Below are 20,361 nucleotides of genomic sequence, written 5' to 3' on the forward strand. Positions count from 1 at the left end.
CCATCTTTCGATTCCTGTGAATTATTTATTTCCCCGGGAATGAGCTTGTAAATTGAAGGCTTTGTCAGGTCTGCAAAATATTTTAAATAAGATATTTTTGGCTCTACATCTTAAACTCAAAGTTTAGAAGTCCCCAGCGGGAGCTGTGGAGCCTGGGGAAAGCGGAATGGGAGGCGGAGGAAACTAGGCGCCCCCCCACCTTGATGTTGTCGCGCTTCCCTCCCACGTTTGGCTGCTGCTGTGTTCTTCCCCAGGATGTAAACACCAGTAGCTTAGGAGATGCTTTTCCTTTCCCTGAGATTAACACTACATTTAAGGTGTGAACTGCTTGCCTGGAGAGGGGATGTTATATTAACAACTCCAGCAACAGGGTTTGTCTTCTTTGTGTTTTAAAACTTGTTTTGAATCCATCACAAGTACTTCAAATATTGGGGAATTTTCCTTGAAACCCTAGCTTTCTGGCTTTTTTTTTTTCAAAGTTGGAAGAGCTTTGATGGATGAGCTGAGAGAAAACATTTATATTAGTTCAGAGGTGTGTGAAGCACAATTATTAAAAACTCAGAGACAAAAATTGGGATTCAACCAGAAGATCTTAAAATCAGCCAGCCAGGGGCTCTTACCTCGACCTCAGTCTGAAATGGGGATCCTGACTCCAGGAATGCTGAATGAGACTGTGTCTGGGAGTTGTCTCCTCCCATTTTATAATCCCCTCTATTTTGGGGATTAAAGGCATGCACCACCCAGTTTCTATGGCAACTAGTGTAGCTACTGGGATTAAAGAAGTGTATTACCTCTGCCTGGCTGTTAGGCTGACCAGTGTGGTTGTTTTACTCTCCCAATCCCCAGGCAAGCTTTATTTACTAAAATATAAATGAAATGCCACTACAGGTGTGCTCTCTAGTCTATAGTCTGCTTTCCGCACCTTTTTTAGCTACTGGAATAGCAGCTCATCTAAAGAGTCCTGTGAAGTTAAATGAGGAAGGCTCTTATTTTTTTTTAAATGTTCCCTCCAAACGTAAGCAGATTGGTGACCTTCTCTTATTGCCACCCACAAAATTTCTAGCTCATCTTTACCAACATGACCCTAGCGATGGGAAGCTCCCTCCCATCTTGCCTGCCTTAATTGGACAATGAACCTCCATGGGCTACTTTCTGCATAACAGAATGTGATCTGTTGGATCAAGATACACTCGTAGCATGCATTCCATCATGAAGAAGAAAATGAGAGTACTTCTCAAGGAACAGATTGAAAGAGAGGCAAACACAAACAGGGAAAGGAAGTTGGAGAGACTGTGTGTATAGTCAATTTGAAAGAGATCTCCTGCCCTAAGCATTGTATTGACAGGAAGAAAGATAAACATACTTAGTTGTCTCCGTTCTGTTGTTAATGGTAGTGGTTTGCTTGTTTGCTATCCTCAAAATATCCAATTTGAAAAGAAGAAAATGAAACAGAAATACAAAGGACACAGTAACTAAGTGAAAATTCCAAAAGGTATTTCTTTTGCTGATGGGCTCCTGTGAGAGTTTAATGCTGATAGAGAAAGTTAGTGTATATGCACCAGAACCTATAAAACCCCTCCAAGAGGTCCATGTGTAGTGGTGGGGAGGCTTTAAAAGTACTCCAAATATGAATACTCTATTCCACTAAATTTGGCTAGCACATTGTGAAGTTAATTAATATACTCAAAACATTAATGGGTAGCTAAAAAGTTATATAAAACAGGTAGGAAACAGCATGTGTCAAACTGTTTCTGGAATCAACGATGGAAGGACAGATGATGATTTCACTTCTTACTCCTGTGAGAACTAGCTGAAAGGTTTGGCTCACAGGATTTGGGAGTTTTTTTTTTTCTTAAAGTTATGAAAAGAAATAATGGAATAGTTTTCATGTGAATTCATTTGACCATCTTAAAGCACAACCATAGCAATTGTGTATTAATCCAAGTGTTTAAATAGTGCTAGCCTTATTGAATATTTTAGTGAAACTTTCTGATATTATTTTAAAAATTAAAGTGTTTGTATGGTAGAGTGAAAGCAAAAGAACAAAATACACACATATAGCATATACAACATAGACACAAACACAGGTCAATGCTCACACACAATATATACAATGCCAACAGACACATATACACTCATACTTACACACAGGATATACAAATACACACATGCACATATACACAGCACACACAACATGCACACACATATATGCACTCATTCACAAAGTATATATAAAATATTCACACACTTACACATACTGTATGACCAAAGGAACATATACATTCATAAACACGTATACATACTCAAGCTCGCTGCAATGTCAAACTAATAAGAAGTATTAACAACGTAAGTAAAATTACTTGTACTTAGTTTTTCATTTGAGTGTTATCTAGAAGAGAAATTACCATTTACTTCTCAAGAGTTTCATGAAATATAAGGAAATTCTGAGCTTATACCGCTAAGAGCTCCAAAATTTAAACTTATTTTTAAACTTTTTATTATAGAACAACCTCCCTGGATTGATTGAGAACTATGCCTTGAATAAATAATTTTATATTTTCTATTAAATCAAAAGCTTTCTCATGACAAGAAAATTTATTTCAATGCCTGAAGTCTATTACAGCTCTTAGAGCATAGAAAGGTGCCCAAGAAATGCTTGTTAAACAGATGTATGCCTTTGAGCTGGCTTTGTTTACATACCACCTTGAAGAACTCAAATTATATAGAAAAGAATTAACCAGTAATGCCATAAATTTTGTTTACAATCACAAATGAAAACAAAGATGTGTCACTAGCTGCTTTGTTTGCTCAATGTGTCAGAGAAAACAAACAAAAGATTGTCATAGCGTCAGCCCAATAAAACATGATTACTTCCTGTGCACTTCCTGAAGCTATAGATGACAGAAAGGCACAGCAATACAAGATGCTTCAGTAGCACACAACCGCTGACCTCCACTATGCATTGTGCAATGCAGCAACCTTCACCCCACGTTTCTAGCATTCTAGTAACATGCTATTCTAAGATGGTCACGTGGCTTTTAGGGAAGGGCCATTTTTCTTTTTTCCTTCCATTCTATTTTAAGTTGAACTCATTGTTGAAGAGCCCTGGAGGAGAACGTGAACTTCTGAAACACCGAGCTCCTTACTGGGGAATGACCAGTAGTATTGAATGTGCAGAATCCTCCAGTGTCCTTGAGCTTCACCAAGGTCATGCTGCCTTCCTACAGGGAAACTTGTTTCCTTCTCCATTGTTCACATTTACTTTTCAGATGACCTAGTAATTGATGTCTACTGTAAACACAGCATTGATAAAAGTGGAACCAGCCATTGTGAACATTAGTGAGGCAATTATATTACACTTTTTTTTTTTTCTGGGAATACTCTAAATTACAGTAATCCCTTCCCTTTGGTAGTTTTAAAAGGCAAAGATAACCTCTTTTTTTTTTTTTTTTTTTTTTGAAAAATCTTTTCCTTTCACCTTTTTCAACTTGACCTGACAGATTAGTCTACATCAGTCCCGGTTGTTCATGGTCTATTGCCCAACTTAATCTGAAAACAGAAACTGCATACACACACACACACACAAATAGTCCATAGTTTCTCTTTAAAAAGCAAATGTGGCCGAGCATCTCTGACTTACACAAAGATCCAATTTTCCTGTACTTGAGGAACTAAAGCAATCATTGTAATATTAACACATTTTTACCATTTTAAAAAAGAATGCCAATAAAAGTGATGTCATTAAAACACCACCCTGCAAAATTCACAAAAGAGAGCTGAGAACTTTATGAAGCTATGATCCATGAAATCAACCGTGAATGTCAGTTGTGTTAACTGTGTTGTGGCAAGGTTAAGTATACTTTGAAGGCAACGGTTTTTTAGAACATATTCTTCTACAGAAAGAGACTCAAGTCTCCCACTAAAGTTGATGGAAGTGTAATCTCTACAGAAGAAACACATACACACACATACATGAATTTTTAATGACCAAATGAAGGCAGGCATCACCTGTGTGCAAATGCGACAGAAATCTCTCTCATCCTTTGCTCTCCACTAGAAGCATGTTTGATAGTTTATAGTGTCTCTTAAAGTGAACCTAATGATATGCCCTTCAAAACAAGAAGAAAAAAAAAAACAAGTGTACAAACAAATTCAAAAAATAAAAACCAAGAACAAACAAGCAACAACAAAAAAGAGCTTACCTTAAAGGGAATAGAAAAGGAGATGGTTTATTCAGGAGCAAAACATGACTGATAATTCACAGACATTTTATAGTAACAAGAAAGAAAGCCACAAATCAAGGCACTCTTCAAATATATTAGAGGAAACATGTTAGGTATGTTAATCAAGACGGTGTGAACTCTGCTTCAAGATCAAGATTCTATCTGACAACACTCTTAATTTTGATTGGTGAAAAAAACTAGGTTCTTTGTGGTTAGCATATTTCAAAAGAGGTTTTGGTAACCGTTAAGATGGCAAGCCCAACACAGAGAAGGTCCAGAAATGGTTAGTGTCAGAACCTGATCCAAGCTTGGAACACATGAGAATGCTAAATGCTTGTAAGAATACTCCAAGAAAATGAGATAAGAGTCTTGTGATCTCAGTTTCTTCAAAGCACAAACTCATTCTTGGAGTGTGTTTTCTTCTCCCAGGTGTAGTGGATAGAACGGTGCTTTCTTCAGCTGTTCTTATTCATATGCATCTATGTGACACATGTTGCTTGTCCTTGTGATTGGACAATTTACTCAGGTGACTCTTCTTAACCCTTAGAGTATAACTTGTCTGATGCTCTGAATAAAGTTGGCCATTGCATGAGACTTCAGTTGGCCTATATTTTAGGCCCTGTTCTCCCAGGTTCATGCTGCCAACTGGAGCAATAACAGTTAATAGGGTAGAGATAGCTCAAGAGAAATTGTTGGGGTCCAGGCCTACAACATTTTATCCTCTCCAGCTGCTTCACTGTAGGGTATACCAGGCGCATATTAATGAAGCTTTGTTCCATATTCTGATTAATACAACATATTTGAAAATTATGTATTCTGGGGCTGGAGATATGGCTCTTCCAAGGTACCCAGGTTCAGTTCCCAGCACCAACATGGTGATTCACAACTGTCTATAACTCTAGTACCAGTGTACCTGGCACCCTCACATAGACATAAATGCAGGCAAAAAATAAGTGCACATAAAAATTTAAAATTTGTTAATTTCTTTTACATTTTCCCGTAATATTAATCTCTATAAACATCATTCTCTATAATTAGTGTTGTTATTAAAAACAATGTTGTCTGTAAAATATTTTAATTTTTAAAAAATATCAAGAAATAAGTGGTAAATATCCTATATATGTCCTCTAGTACACTTTAATATTATTACTTTTTTGAGATATTTATATTTTAAAACTTTTATTAGACAAATGACCAAACACATAAAGTAAAACTAATTCCATGATAAACTCAATTGCACCTATTTCTCAGCTTCAGTAATTATCAAATTATCTTATCCCCTGGGGTGATATTGTTTACAATTCTTCTTTCCCCAAATATCAAAAATTTCCCTGGCAAAACTACAAGCAACTTGATGATTTTTTATAGAAATCTTCCCATCAACATATCTGTGAAAATCCCCAGAAGCTGTTGAGGATTTTAAAAGAATTTTACTATGAGGTACTGAGAAACATATTGTTCACAGAAAAAAAAAAAAAAAAGAAACTCGCACATCTAAGGGAAACAAGCAGTAGTTGATTCTGGAGCCATTTTAAGTGAACACAGCCCCCACTTCGTTGTCCGATGTTTAACCAGTTTTATGAAGTTTTATATTTTGTATAACAAAGAGAGTCAAATCTCAAGGTAAGTCTAAAAGACATTGGTGAGTTCATCAGAGATGTAGACATAAAAAATATGGCAGAAGCTTTTCTACAGGACATCAGATGATGTGTGATGACGTCTTTGGCTTTGGAAGACTGGAAACAAGGGGTCTGTTAAGATATTCCCAAGGTGTTTGTACATTAGTTACAGGCTGTTAGTTCTGACACAGAGTTGTCAAGGAATGACTGGTTTTGGGCATCGGAAACTAGCCCAAGGTATGGCAATTAGCTTTGTTCCTGGAGCATCCCTTTCTCCACACATCCCTGTAGTTCTAGTCAGTTGATCTGCAGACACTGCTTCTCTTCAGGAGTCTGTGATCACAATTATCCTCATGGTGTGATTGCTATTACCTCCTGTAAGTGAAATCCCCGAGAGTTCCCGGTGGTGTTACACCTGCTCCCTTATTGTGAGATTGCCCCGTTGTACTTTATGTTCCTCTCTGACCACACTGTTGAGCTTCCGGTCCTTTTCTGAGCCTGAAGCTGCCTCATTCTTTCCCCTGTTAGAGTATTCCGTGAGTGGGACACTCACCAACTACTACTACTCCTTATTACAACTTTTTTTCAAAATCTTACACAGGTTGTAATTCCATCTGTATGAACTTGCATGGTCTGTCTATTGCTATGTACTTGGAGGCGCTGGCTTAGAATGCACATCCATGTCTCTTGCAACTTTTACTTAGGAAACTTCTCCTCATGTAGGAGCCATGAGTTAAACATTGGGAATGAAGGAGTGAAACAATGGCATTATTTCTTTTTCTTCAGAATTCTTTTTTGGACTGACTGGGATGCCAACTTCCCTCGCATTGAATCTGCCTCTATGAGTGGTGCTGGGAGAAAAACCATCTATAAAGACATGAAAACAGGGGCATGGCCGAATGGACTGACTGTGGACCACTTTGAAAAAAGGATAGTTTGGACAGATGCCAGGTTAAAAACATTTTTCTGTGCTTTCATTTACTTTCTCCAGCTTTTCAACTGTATTATTAAGTATTCTAATATATGAGCATCATGTATTGAGATCGTTATTTTGAGTTTTTTTTTTTTGTTGTTGTTGTTGTTGTTGTCGTCTGGCTTTGGAAAATATTAGGTATAATTCCATAGACTTAATTATCCTATCATTTGTCTGACTTGCATAAGTGTATCATTGAACTCTGTCAGTGACCTGGATAAACCATTGGTGTACTGATGTTTCTCTAGGTCAGATGCTATTTATTCTGCCTTCTATGATGGAACAAACATGATAGAAATTATCAGAGGACATGAATACCTGTCACATCCCTTTGCTGTGTCTTTGTACGGGAGTGAGGTGTACTGGACAGACTGGAGGACCAACACGCTGGCTAAAGCCAACAAGTGGACAGGGCAGAATGTCAGTGTGATTCAGAAGACCAGTGCACAGCCATTCGATCTTCAGATATACCATCCCAGTCGACAGCCACAAGGTAGGTGCTTAGGACAAGTCAACCATCTGGAAACATTTCCATTTCCACATAAACTCTATGAGTGTAAAGGAAATGATGTAAGTTAACTATTTTTCTATGGTCCTGCTAGCACTTGCCTGTGTTAATTAGCTCTGGATTTTTCCACTTTGCTTTTTAAATTTCCTCCTTTAGAATATTATTCTTAGAAATAAAAGATTTTAAACTGTCTTGAAATTTTGAATCACTGACATCGTACAGACAAGAAAGTGTGGGAAGCTTTCTAAGATCGTTGAATTTGGAGCTGCAGAGACAGCTTAGGAGGTAAGAGCATATACTGCTCTTGCAGAAGACCCAAGTTCAGGTTCTAGCATCTGTAACTGCAGCTTCAGAGGATCTGATGCTTCTTATGGCTTCCAGAGGTACTCACATGCATATATGCATATTCTCTCTCTCTCTCTCTCTCTCTCTCTCTCTCTCTCTCTCTCTCTCTCTCTCTCTCTCACACACACACACACACACACTAACAAGTGACTAAAATAACTATTAAAGAACATTTTTTATAAGATCTTTTTATATAGAACCTCTTACATACTATGAAAGAAAACACCAAGGACCCAGAGTCTCCCTCTAGTCATGGGCTTGCATATTGGGAGGTTGCAGGGAGTTGTGTGGTAAAGCATGAACCATGGGTGATGCTAATCTCCCCATGTAACTCACCTGATGGTTCAGTAGTTGTGATCCTTTGGGTTCTTCGGCTAGTACTTGCACATCCTTTTTGACCTGAAGGCCCACAAGTCTTTCCTTGAATGTCCTGGTCATCTGTCACAGCAGTAAGCAGCAACCTAACCTGCTATATTTCTTTCCCATTCTATGGGTTGTAACCTGCGGGATTTTCAGTCAGAGGTATAATGAAGAACTCATTTCTAAATACTTCCTTCCACATAGCGCTCAGATCAGAGAGTATGCATGAAAGGCATCCACACGGCAAATTAGTTTGATTTTAATAACTATGAAAATATTGCACAGCTATACTTTTGTCTCCACAATTGTAATATTTAGTAGGGATTGTGGCTTTTAGGTTTAGAGCTACCAAATTAATGATTATGAGAAATGGTTTTGTCTATGGACTGTGTCATGTCTCTCCGGTATAGTGGATTTATTCAGAAGCAAAAGACTCCACACATGACTTATGGAATGAAAAGGAATGATATTGTGGCACTTCTTTATATGAAAAATGAGTGGTAATGTGGTTGGAGAAAGGTGTTTTAGCAGGTTTACTTAAATAAAAATGTTTTCTCTGTGACTTCACTTATTTGCATACAATGGGGAATATTTTCTTCTGTGGATGTAATTTAAAGGATTCTCTCAGGACTCAGGAAATACAGTCTTTATTTACATTTAGAGAGTGGCAACTTGCTGTTTCCTAAATAAATTCAGTTCATTTTGAGTGATCAGGACATGTTCTCCTGCCTCCTGCCCCCGCTTTTTATCACAGAGTATCCAGTAATCACTATCTGCCTTGTTCATCTGCTTCAGAGAAGCGACCATTTAATGTTTACAGAAGAAGACCCAGGACATGGCCAGTATTTGTTAATGTAAAGGGGGGAATTACAACAATCTGGCGACAGAGGCGCAGTATTCTCTCAGGGAAACAGCAGTCCCTCGTTTCTGGTGAATAACACTTTGAGGATCACAGTAGGATGTTGCCTTTTGAGACATATAGCATTCACTGTCTATTAAAAGAGTGAAAAACAGATTTCACAAATTAAAGAAATGATGATTGTGAATACCTTGAGCTTCCCAGTGTTTCCAAGCAAGGAATTCAGACAAGCATTGACAGCAGTTCCCTTACAATCAACTGCTCATTGTATTCACAAATTTCCATTTCAGGTACCAGACTTAGAGGTTTTGAAAACCTATTTGAGTTCCTTTTGACTCCTAATACCATCGTTATCTGAGAGTAGGAAGAAATAAACCAAAGTTTACCTGGACAGGCTGATTCATACCTGTAATCTTAGCACTTGGAAGGCTAAGATAGAAAGAGCAGGAGCTTGAGGACTGTCTGAGTTACATAGGACTTTGCTTTACCACCACCAATAAAGCATAGGTATGAGACATGACGGAGCAATAGTGAGGGTTTTAAGTCTAAATTGATGTACCATGCAACTACAATTGGACATTATGAGCATGTTGTTTAAACTCTTTGTGTGTTTTTATCATTTGTGAGCTATAGAAGATAATATGTAGATCTGTGGATCTAGCAAATATTTTAGCATTTAACAAAATGTATTAAATATGGGTTAATCTAAATATCATTTTAGAAGAGTTTTAATACATAAATGTGTACACGAAGAATTACATATATACTGTATATTATTATAAAATTATATACATACACACACACACACAAAGATGGGACAGGGAGGCTTATTTACTTCTTGGTGCCATCATATATCATTACGGAAACTCAGATGGCTAGCAATCTACTATAGATGTATACTAGACAACCAGGAACATTGGTGGTGTAATCAGATTCAAAGGTTCAAAGATTAAGAATAAGAAGGGGGCAATGGCAAAAATTCTCATTCCAGTCCAGGGGTTCTCATGTGTGGGGAGTCACTGGTGGGTGGCAACAGAGCAGGGCTGTGCCAACACAAGTGAGGAATGGCTCTGACCTTTTTCATTTGTCCTTTTTCCACTTCTTCCTTCTCAGTTCCTTGTGGATTTGTTGGTGTCTCCTAAACTGGAGAAATAAAACCTCTTAAAATTCAATATACTGTTTCGTATGCTAGTGTTTTCACAATGTTCTCTCAATATATTTATTTTAATGTTGCTATTTTCAGAAGCATGTCTCCATCTATTCTACTATCTAGGTGTTCCCTACCAAGTCAGGCTGAGGCATAAAATAACAATCAGTTAGCAACTTAAGTCCAGAGAAGGCTCATGTGAAAATACGGCTAAGATGCCCTTTACAACATAAACCAGTCTGGAGTGCATAGTTTTATTAAACACAGTTTAGTGGATACATTTGAAAAAAATCAATTTAAAAATAGGAAGTGTTGGGGCTGGAACTAAAACTTTCAATCAGTTGGTTAGACATTGAAGTAGAGATTTCTAAAGAATAGTCCAGAAAACAAGATGAAGGACAGAGTATTGGAGAAAGCTGAAATCGGCACACAAGAATGTGGAGATCAAGGTAACTAAGAAAGTGCCAGCCCAAAACTGAGAGATTAGAACACTACAGTGAGTTCCATATTTGTTTCTTGCAGATCTGCTAAAATAAAAAAAAAAATTGTCATCATGTTTAGTGGTTTTGGCTGCCTGTTAACGTCCACAAATCATGTAGGGAGAGTGAGGCTGTTATTTAAATTGTTCACAGATTATAGAGAGAAATGCAGATAATTGATAGATACATGGATTAAAGAGAGATGGTATATCAAAGATAGGTTTCCTTATTGCTCTGCTTGGAATCTTTTCACAAAATATCTTATAACTGTCATATTATCATACTTCTTCATCTGGTCCACAAATTTCCCAACAAGTTCTCTTGAAAGAACAGTCATGTTGTCTGAATAAAGCCTGCTTTAAGGGGGCCTTATTATCTGTTAATAAAGTCGGATTATTTTTCAAGAAATATTAATTTTTGTTGTTTAGATGCTTATATTTTTTATCTTGAATTGGCCAAAGTGCAAAGCTTTTAAATCATTTAAATGTGGCATTGCACTCAAAGAAACATGTAAAAATACAAAAGTAAAATAATGGGGAATATACTGAGGAGTTTCACTGTAGGTGAAAAATTCACCAGGTTAAATAGATTTGTAAGAATTCTCCCTTTAGCAATGTTATTATCTCCTGCTTTCCACGAAGTATCCAACATATAGGGGTGTTAGTGACAGAGAGGATGAACCTAAATGCTCGATTATTTAGAAAGATGGGGTATTATGATCTTCATGTTTTATTTTCTGAATCAAAAACTAAGAATTGTAGCATGATGTGACCTTTTTTAACCCTCCCAAAGTTTACTCTTCTGCAAATGGGGACAATTTGTATTTATAAACTGAAATAGTCATTAATGAGGCTTCCAAGTTCACAGCAGATTTCCTAACACAGGGTCTTAGAATAAGTTGTTGTTTTGATTTTGGAAAGTGAGTCACTTTGTCATTTGAGTTGTTGGCATTGACTGTTGAGAGGGCATCTGACTTAGTCCTGGGAGGCTTGAATTCTCCATGGTCCTTCTACCTTGGCTTCTCAGAGGCTGAAATGACAGGAGTCAGACATTATGAGCGGGTATTTGGGGCATTGTTTTTGTTGACCATTTTTATGACATGTATCCATTGTGTTTTACAAAAAGATAGACACTGTTTCTCAAAAAGTAGATGTAATAATAAATGCTTCCACTTGGTACAGTAAAATATTTCTCTAGAAAAAAAAATTTGACAATATTTATAAGAAAAAAATATTCACCCACTATTGACAAATTGATTAGTTATATTGACTTTTAGAAAACAGTTAAATAAGGCAAATGGAATACTACCTTTCTTCTGCTAGTATTTCTGCCTCTGTTGATGTAAAGATGGTTTTATGGAATTTACAGGGTATTTTTGTGTTCAGAATTATAGCTGGATTTTGCTAGCCAATGAAGCAAATTAGTAGAAACAGTAATGATGCATATTATGTATGCATTAGTACCAATTAAGCATGGTTCCTTTTCTTAAAATATTAATAGAGATAAAAATAATTATTGAGATAATTTCTCAGTTTTGTAAAAATTCATTTTAAATGAATGATAAGGTTGTAACAATGTTTTAATAATTAATATTAATTGAATAATCAATATCCAATATTAAATGTAAAGATTGACATTTTTCTAAAAAGCATTAAAATATAGGCAATTTCTTTGCCTGCTGCTTTATAGAAACTTTCTTGCTCTAGTAGCCTTCAGCACACACAAGACTGTAGGTTCAATCCCAGTACCATAACAAATAAATAAACAAATCCATTGAGTGTTGATCACACAGAGTACACTAGGCTCAAAACAAGTACAATAACAAATAAGTTCATAGACTACTGAGCATACACAAGACCCTTGCTCAGTCCCCAGCATAATAACAAATAAAAATAAATGAACTCGTAGAGGGAGGCAGAGACAGGCAGATCTCTGAAACAAATAAAGAAACCAAAAAAAAAATACAATACAATTCTGAAAGTTTAAGGCCAGAGGAAAAAAATAATTATATAAAGCAGCAGAAGAAAATGATTCAAATCTTAAATGTTTTATTGCTTGAAAGAACGGTTAATGCTTAAAAAAAAACTTAGAATAATAGTTAGTAATAAAGAGCTGGAAGCTGACCAGGAGGAATTGGTGGACCTGGTAAAGGAATCCCAGATGAAGTGGGTTACTGAGTCTGTGTGAAGGAACAATGGGAACCCATGTAAACTCCTCAAGCCTGTCAGGTCTTTTAGAAAGACAACCAAGTGTAGTGGGTGGAGACTAAAAATTAAGAGATTACTAAAGTAACTTCAGTCAACCATATAGAAGACAGAGCATGCCTGCACTGAGTGTGGTCGCAGAATCAGAGAGAACTGAGCAAGCATTAATGATCAAAAATAATGTTCCTTGATGCAATAACAAAGGGGTCTTTACTGACACATTTCCTCACTGCTCTATGTTTGGAACAACCGAGAGTTTAGTCAGTTGTTAGACTGTGTAAATCAGGAGAGATGACACTGGTATCTCTAAGGATCTTTGTTTGACTTCATGGGATTTAGGAAAAAAAAAAAAAAAAAAAACTACCCAGTGCTTATAGCATTCCATAATAGTTACCTCTTTCTCTCTCTCGGATACAAAGAAGCAGTGTTTGGTGAGGGTCACAACCTCTGTATTGATAAGAGATTTGTAATAGTATTTGGCAGAAAACCATTAATTATTTCCTATCAATGGTTGACAAAACATTTCTGAATAAGATGTATTTGAAGGTTTTGTGAATCAGGAAACCTCTGCCAAAATCGATAAACTCTTTTGGCAGCACCAAAGCAGCCGTGGATAATATGTAATTAATGTGGTCAGCTATGGATTCATTCAAACTTCACAAAACCGGTCAGTAGCCTGGACTTGCTCCTGGGTCACCATCTGTTAATCCCCACTTTCTGTGACAAAAGATGCCCTGTGAACCAAATGCCTCAACGGAGCCATTAAAATAGAGAACTACTCTCAGGTGTTTACTAAGAAAGAAACTTTTAAAAGACTCAGCAGCATTATTTCAAAGTGAAATGAGATTAAAATGGAAGGCAAGATTTCTTTGTGGATTTTCCAAGCTGTGAAGCAGAAAATATTGTGAATTATACATTATAGCCTTGCCATTAATATAGACATTGGGCTAGAAAATCAGTGTATGGTTTTATTCTAAGGACATAGAATTTTTAAGATGTTTGATTTATTTTTTTTAAAGGGGAGTTTATAATTGTAGCATGCTTCGAAGAGAATTATTTTATATTAAAAATTAAAGACAGAGTGAAATCAAGTACCTAATAATGGCAGTTAAAGAATCTGCTTTTAATTGCTCTAAGAAGAGTCCTTTTTTCCCCCCTTTCTTTTTTTGTTTTGTTTTGTTTTTCAAGTGTAGGGAATGTTGAGTTTTCTCTTTCTCTTTGCAGCCACTGGGAGCCCTGGCTCCAGTTGCTAGAACACTGCCTCTCCTGCAGCAAAACCCCACCTCCATCTTTTACATCTGCTGATTTGCTTCTATAACTCTAACAATCCCTTTGGGACTCTGATTAATGCAAATTAAGTTAAAGGGTGAGACAAAACAGATTGCATGGGAACATGGGTGGCGAGACACTTGCAATGAGGAGTCTCCAGGCCCACGACGTCTATCCTTTTCTGTTGGTTTCTTTTGTTAACAGATTTTCTTAGCAGATGACTTTTTTGCAGAAATTTTTATTCCCCCTTTAAAAAAAATATTTATTGTTAACGAGTACAAAGGAAATTTCTGTTTTGCCATTTTCAGGTTGGGAGTAGGATGAACCCCCACATACTTATTGCATACAGCTAATTACTCTCATCTCCTCCATCTTGATCACGTCTTCTCAGTGCCTCTTCTTTGTGGCATACAATCTTATAACACTAATGCTCACTACTGGGGGTTGGGAAATAAACTGTTTATAGTCCTGTATCACAGGTGAAACCACTGTTACAGCAACAAAAGTTATAAACTCATTTGAATGAAGTTTTATTCGCAAGGAGTCTATGAGGGAAGAAATGCTACAAGCTATGCATTTTGTCTCCTTTTGATGAAACAAGGACACTGCTAGATAAATATGATCTGGAACGATGGAGAGGGCATTCTGATGCTGCTCTGTTTGTATTCTTCTATTCAGATAAGCATTCCCATTTCCTCTAGAGATTTAAAAGGCACCTTTCACAAGACAAGCATAGGAGTAACTATAGGGAAAGGTCAAAAATTTCTTCTTTCAAAGAAGAAGTTGACAGAGAAGATCAGAGAGAGCTCCCTGTGCCTGCCATTTTTCAATATATCGTTGCATAGTTTTGGTGGAATGACTTGACTCTGCTTACCCAGGACAGTAAATCCCCTGCTAGAAAGGTATTATTCATTAGCTGAAGGCTAAATTCCTACCATCGAGGTCAGAAGGGATATCTCATTCTGCCTTCAATCTAATAGACTAGATCTAAAGACTTTATTCTTTAAGAATGAATAAATAATAGTAACAATGAAATAATAAACTATTTAACAAATAGGCAAGCGCTATTAAAATAAGAATGAAGATGATAGCTGTTGATCAATTGATATAAAAAAAAATCTTTGGGGCAGGAGAGAGATGGTTCAGCGTGTGAAGTCTCTTCACCACAGACTATGATGGTCTGAATGTGATCTCTAGGACCCACATGGTGGAATGAGGGAATCAGTTTCTGCAAATTGTCCTCTGATGTCCACAGACATGTCACTGCATACCAACACACACACACACACACACACACACACACACACACAAAGCATTAAATGAAATCTCATCCCAACTTATTACAGAGAGACAGGGGAAGTAGCTCAGTGCTGGGTTCTTTGCCTAGCATGTCTTATGTACCCAGGGAAGGTAGGAGAAAAAGGAGGAAGTTTGTTACAGTGGTTCCCTGGCACATTCACAAGAGTGGTATGTCCAGATCAGGAGTCGGTGTCTGAGACAGGTTAGAAACATGAAGATATCCATTGGAACTCCCAAAATTTATGACAGGATCTAACTGAACTTTACTGGTGTTTGGTTTAATTTTAAGAAAAGGTGCTCTGCCAATGCAAAGAACTCCAGTTAAACCAGATTAGAGCAAACTAAAATGCCCGTGTTTAATAAATGCACAACTCTGGTGGACCAAGACAGCATGGCGGGGAGAGGAGCCCACACAAATCCTGGGGACCACTTGTTCCTTTTTCTGGTGTGAGCCTAAATACTTTGTGGGCGTGGTCCTGACCCTCCCAAAGGAGGCATCAGCACTTGGCAGGCTAGGAGTTGGAGTCCAAGCACTCGGCAGGCTGGGAATTGAAGTCTAACTCAATATTACAATTGGAATTTGTTATACAACATGGATTATCTCTATGTTAGCAAAGCAATGATTCCAAATAACTTCTCTCCTTAATTCACAAAATGTCTTTCATCTGTAATAAGAGGGGGCATGAAGACAATTATCTTGGCTGTGAACTATATGGGAAGGAAGGTTTCCAGGGATGTGCGCAACTACCTGCCATTTTCATCAGAACCTGGTCGTCTCGGCAAGGAAAATTTTACTTTGGATCATTAAGTGAATCAGTCTTACATTCTCCCTTTTCACTGTGGCTAATTCACTGTGTCCTTGGCAGCTTCCAATCCTTGTGCAGCCAATGAAGGCAGAGGCCCCTGCTCTCACCTGTGTCTCATCGATCATAACAGGAGTGCAGCCTGTGCCTGCCCCCACCTAATGAAGCTTTCCTCCGACAAGAAGACCTGCTATGGTGAGTTTCCCACAGTTCTTAGCCAAATCTGAATGGAGATATTTCCCCTTCTGCAGGCATTGTACTCACAGTGAAGTGGAAGAGGTCTGGAGTATCTCTAAGAACACATTAGCTGTGACGGCTGGCAGCCCCTATTAACATTCAGCTATTTCTGAGGTCACTGAAAATCCCTTAACATGTGCTATGCTATATTTGTTATTTATTACCCTATTCATTTTTTTCTTGCTACTTTCTTATTTGATGCATTAGCAAAATTTAGCTCTGTAAAACAGAGAGATGCATGAGTATATGTGCATTTCAAGGAAGCGATGATGTAGGTCACCTGCATAGCAGGAGGTTCTCACCAGCTTTCATTTCCTGTTCCTTTTGTAGCGCATTGTCAGCCTGAGGGGAAATGAAAACAAACAAACAAAAAATAAACTGTATAACTTGGACACACACACTAAATAACTTGTATTAATGAAAATACATATTTTTCTTTGTAGTTACTTAATCCATAGGATAGAAAACAGAGTCTTTTATCAGATGCTAAATTATGAGTCTATTATTAGTGGCTTTAATTCGGTGCAGTTAGTATAAGGCTGGTCTTGCTCTTCTGATGCAGATTCATGCTTATGTTTATTTATAAAAGGGCACAGAAGGCCATCAAGCAGTAATTAGGATAAAAAGGTTGTAGCACAAATAATAAAAACTCAGAGACTGATATTGGGGTTCAACCCAAAGATCAGAAAAGCAAAGCAGCCAGTCACTGGCTCTAACCTCTACCTCAGACCAAAAGTGGGCGAGGCCCTGTCTCTGAATCCTGGAGACTCCACACCCCACACTCCATTGAATTCCTGTCTCTTCTGCTTTATACGCCACTCTCTGCCCAACCATACTCCTGTCTCTACCTCTCTAGTGCTAGGATAAAAGGCATGTGATCCCAAGAGCTGGGATTACCTTTGAGTGAGGTCTGTTTCTCTTTCAGACGGATTCAATCTTGTGTAGCCCAGGGTGACCTTTAACTCACAGAGATCTCTTTGCCTCTGTCTCCTTAAATCCTGGGATTAAAGGTGTATGCTACCACTCAGTGGCCTGTATGACTGACTGGTATCACTGCTTTGTTCTCTGATCTTCAGGCAAGCTTTATTTATTAAAACACAATATACCAATATAAAAGGTACTTGAAAAAACAAATATTTGGGATGGACAGCTGCATGTTCCACCAAACCAGAGGTCCATGTCAGGTTCATTGAGGTGTTATCTTTCTTGGGCTCTGGTATGTTGATGGGAGGAGCATGTCCCACCTTTTATCATGATGAAGTTATATAACAAGTAGTATACCCATGGCATGGGTGCATGCATATTATAGACTTGAAGATGAATGGCATTCACTGTGCCCACTTTCTCTTAATATTGCCCTTGACAGTCCAGCCCCACAGAGAAATGACCAACACCCATCAGCTAATGAAGAGTGTAGGGACTAGAGCATGCTGGGGATTTTAAAGGCTCCCGCATAGAATCCAGGAGTCGTATGTCAGGCATTCTGTCTTGATCTATATGAAGAGTAGTGCTGTAACAAGTGTGTACCATGGACACTCATGTTAGACTAGTGGTTTTCTCAATATAATAACAACCTAACCACAGCACATGTTAGAATAATTGTAACTCTTGTATCACAAACAGTATAAAAAGAGTGCCCAAAACCAGAACAAAAAAAAATTACAATAATATCTGGAGACTAGATAAACCCTGATTTTGATAGGGAATACATGAATTGATTTTTTTAAAAAAAAATAATGTGTAATTTTATTCAGTGACATTTTAAGGCAGATATATTCTTAAGTACTTTAAAAATCATTTAACAAAAGGCAATTTTATTTTAATTAAATTCAAATATGAGGTATTGAAATATGGTTGTTGAGAACATATATGCAACATGCTCTGGTTTTGCTTGTTTGTTTTCTGTTTGGGTCAATTTTTGAGACAGGTTCTCACTATGTAGCCACGGAACTCGAAAATGTGCCAGCAAGTCCACACCTGATTTTTGTAAGCAACATTTAGCTATTTTGAGATAAAATCAAGTACTGAGAATTCCTTGACATTTCAAACTAAACCACTAGTATTACTCAAAGATCTTTCTAACCTGTTTTACAGCTTCTTGTTGTGAGTACCTTCAAGATAGATAATCTATACATTGTTTCCATCAGATATTTTTTTTAATTATTCTCTTGTGTTAAAACTGAAACCACTGAAAGTTGCTATTTTAGAATTTCTAGACTGTGTTAAACTTGTCAACAATATAAGAAAAATGATCACTTTAATTTGTTTCCCTAGAAATGAAAAAGTTTCTTCTTTATGCAAGACGTTCCGAGATCCGAGGAGTGGACATTGACAATCCGTATGTGAACTTCATCACGGCCTTCACTGTTCCAGACATCGATGATGTTGCTGTAATAGACTTTGATGCCTCTGAGGAACGTTTGTACTGGACAGACATCAAAACACAAACCATAACACGGGCTTTCATTAATGGAACAGGGCTAGAAACAGTTATTTCAAGAGGTAAAAGAATTGTGTGACCCCGGCAGTGTTTTTTATTCCATTTGCAGTAAACAGTTTCTTTAACATTCTTCCTGCACTGTTCAGCTCCACTGAAAGTTGGAATTGGTTATGCGCAGACTCAACAATTTACTCCACATCTACCTACAAAAGTCAAAAGCCGCAGTTAAACCACACACTATTTTGATAACCAGAAATTTAGCTCCATTCAAAGGAAAAAGTCCAAAGCAAATGAAAATTTTCAAATGTCTAAACACATTAAGAAACTTTTATTTTTCTGCTGTGAAACACTACTCACATGAAGACAGCATAACATATAGAGCAAGGATTGGCTCAGTCCTCTGAATTAAGTTGCAGAATCAAACCTCTCTTTAAAAATATTATACAGAGAGATATTCCAGAAGCTTTCCCATAAGCTCTCAGCAGATTCACTTGCATTAAAAAAAAAAAAGTCCAAAATGACTGGCAAGATGACAAGATGACTCAGTGGCACGGACAAACCCAGGGAGCTGAAGAAATAGAATATTATTACATAAAGACATATATAAACTAGCACTGATTTCTATGCTTCAGCTTACGTTAATACACAGAATGGTATTTGTTTTGAAGAGGGCAGAGTGAGACATTTGCTTTGCTTTGGAAGTGATCCCTTTACCAATGATATCTAATAGAGATTCCCGGGCTATGCACAGAGTTTAACCTGAAGGGAGAGGTAGAGGGTCTACTAAAGTGGCTCCTGTTCTTCACAGATTCAGTGGATTTGCCTTTTTTCCAGAGTGCAGCCTTGTTAAAAAACAATATGGTGCTTTCATTGAAAAAATCCCCATATGCTCACTTGTGTATTTGAACACTAAGTCGGTAGTTGGTGGTATTGTTTGTGAAGGTTTAAGGGTGGAGTCTTGCTAGAGGATATATGTAGGGAAGGTCTTTGAGAGTCATAGTATAAATCCAAAAGATGTGAGAAGAAAAACCACTAACCCAAATCCTTATGGGAAAATTAATTAAAGCAAGCAGAAGCAATGTTTCTTATCTGTGTGTACACATGCTGCCTTCCTTTATGGTGGGATTCTTCCATAAACTTTTTTCATTCACGGCGTTTTGTCACAGCAATGAGAAAGTAACTAATACAGACTGGTCTAAAGTTCCATTAGCAGCATCAAAACCAGCAATGAACTCTTGAAAGTTTGGCTTTAGACTTCATCAGAGTGTCACACATTCCCACAGTAGTCTATTGACTTTACCTCGCCATCAGTCCTTATGCAGTCCTGTGGATGGTCTCTGAAGTTCTAGTCTCTCCTCTGCATGTGACTGCCTTTTGATCCTTCACAGTGTGTTTTTATTTCTTTTTTTAATTGAAAATATATTCTTCTTGCATACAATACATCCCCACCACAGTTTCCCCTCCATCTACTACACCTATACCTCCACTTCATGATTCTCCCAGAACCACTCACCCTCCTTTTCATCTTCAGAAAAGAACAGATCCCCAGAAGATGGCAGTCAGGCAATACAAAACAAGATACGATAAGACATGACA

The 20,361-nt window shown here is 37.5% G+C and overlaps 1 protein-coding gene across 1 annotated transcript in view; it reads left to right on the top strand.

Moving 5' to 3' along the window:
* Lrp1b (LDL receptor related protein 1B) overlaps positions 1-20,361 on the top strand; it is a 1,445,827-nt gene that overhangs the window by 852,251 nt on the left and 573,215 nt on the right. The window contains 4 exon segments of the mRNA XM_050139953.1: positions 6,629-6,793; positions 7,064-7,308; positions 16,152-16,283; positions 18,600-18,827. Of these exon segments, the coding sequence (XP_049995910.1) occupies positions 6,629-6,793; positions 7,064-7,308; positions 16,152-16,283; positions 18,600-18,827 (770 nt within the window).

Source organism: Alexandromys fortis, unplaced genomic scaffold, assembly GCF_014885135.2.
Source record: "Alexandromys fortis isolate MF-2015 unplaced genomic scaffold, M_Fortis_MF-2015_v1.1 scaffold_33, whole genome shotgun sequence".
Lineage (NCBI taxonomy): Eukaryota > Metazoa > Chordata > Mammalia > Rodentia > Cricetidae > Alexandromys > Alexandromys fortis.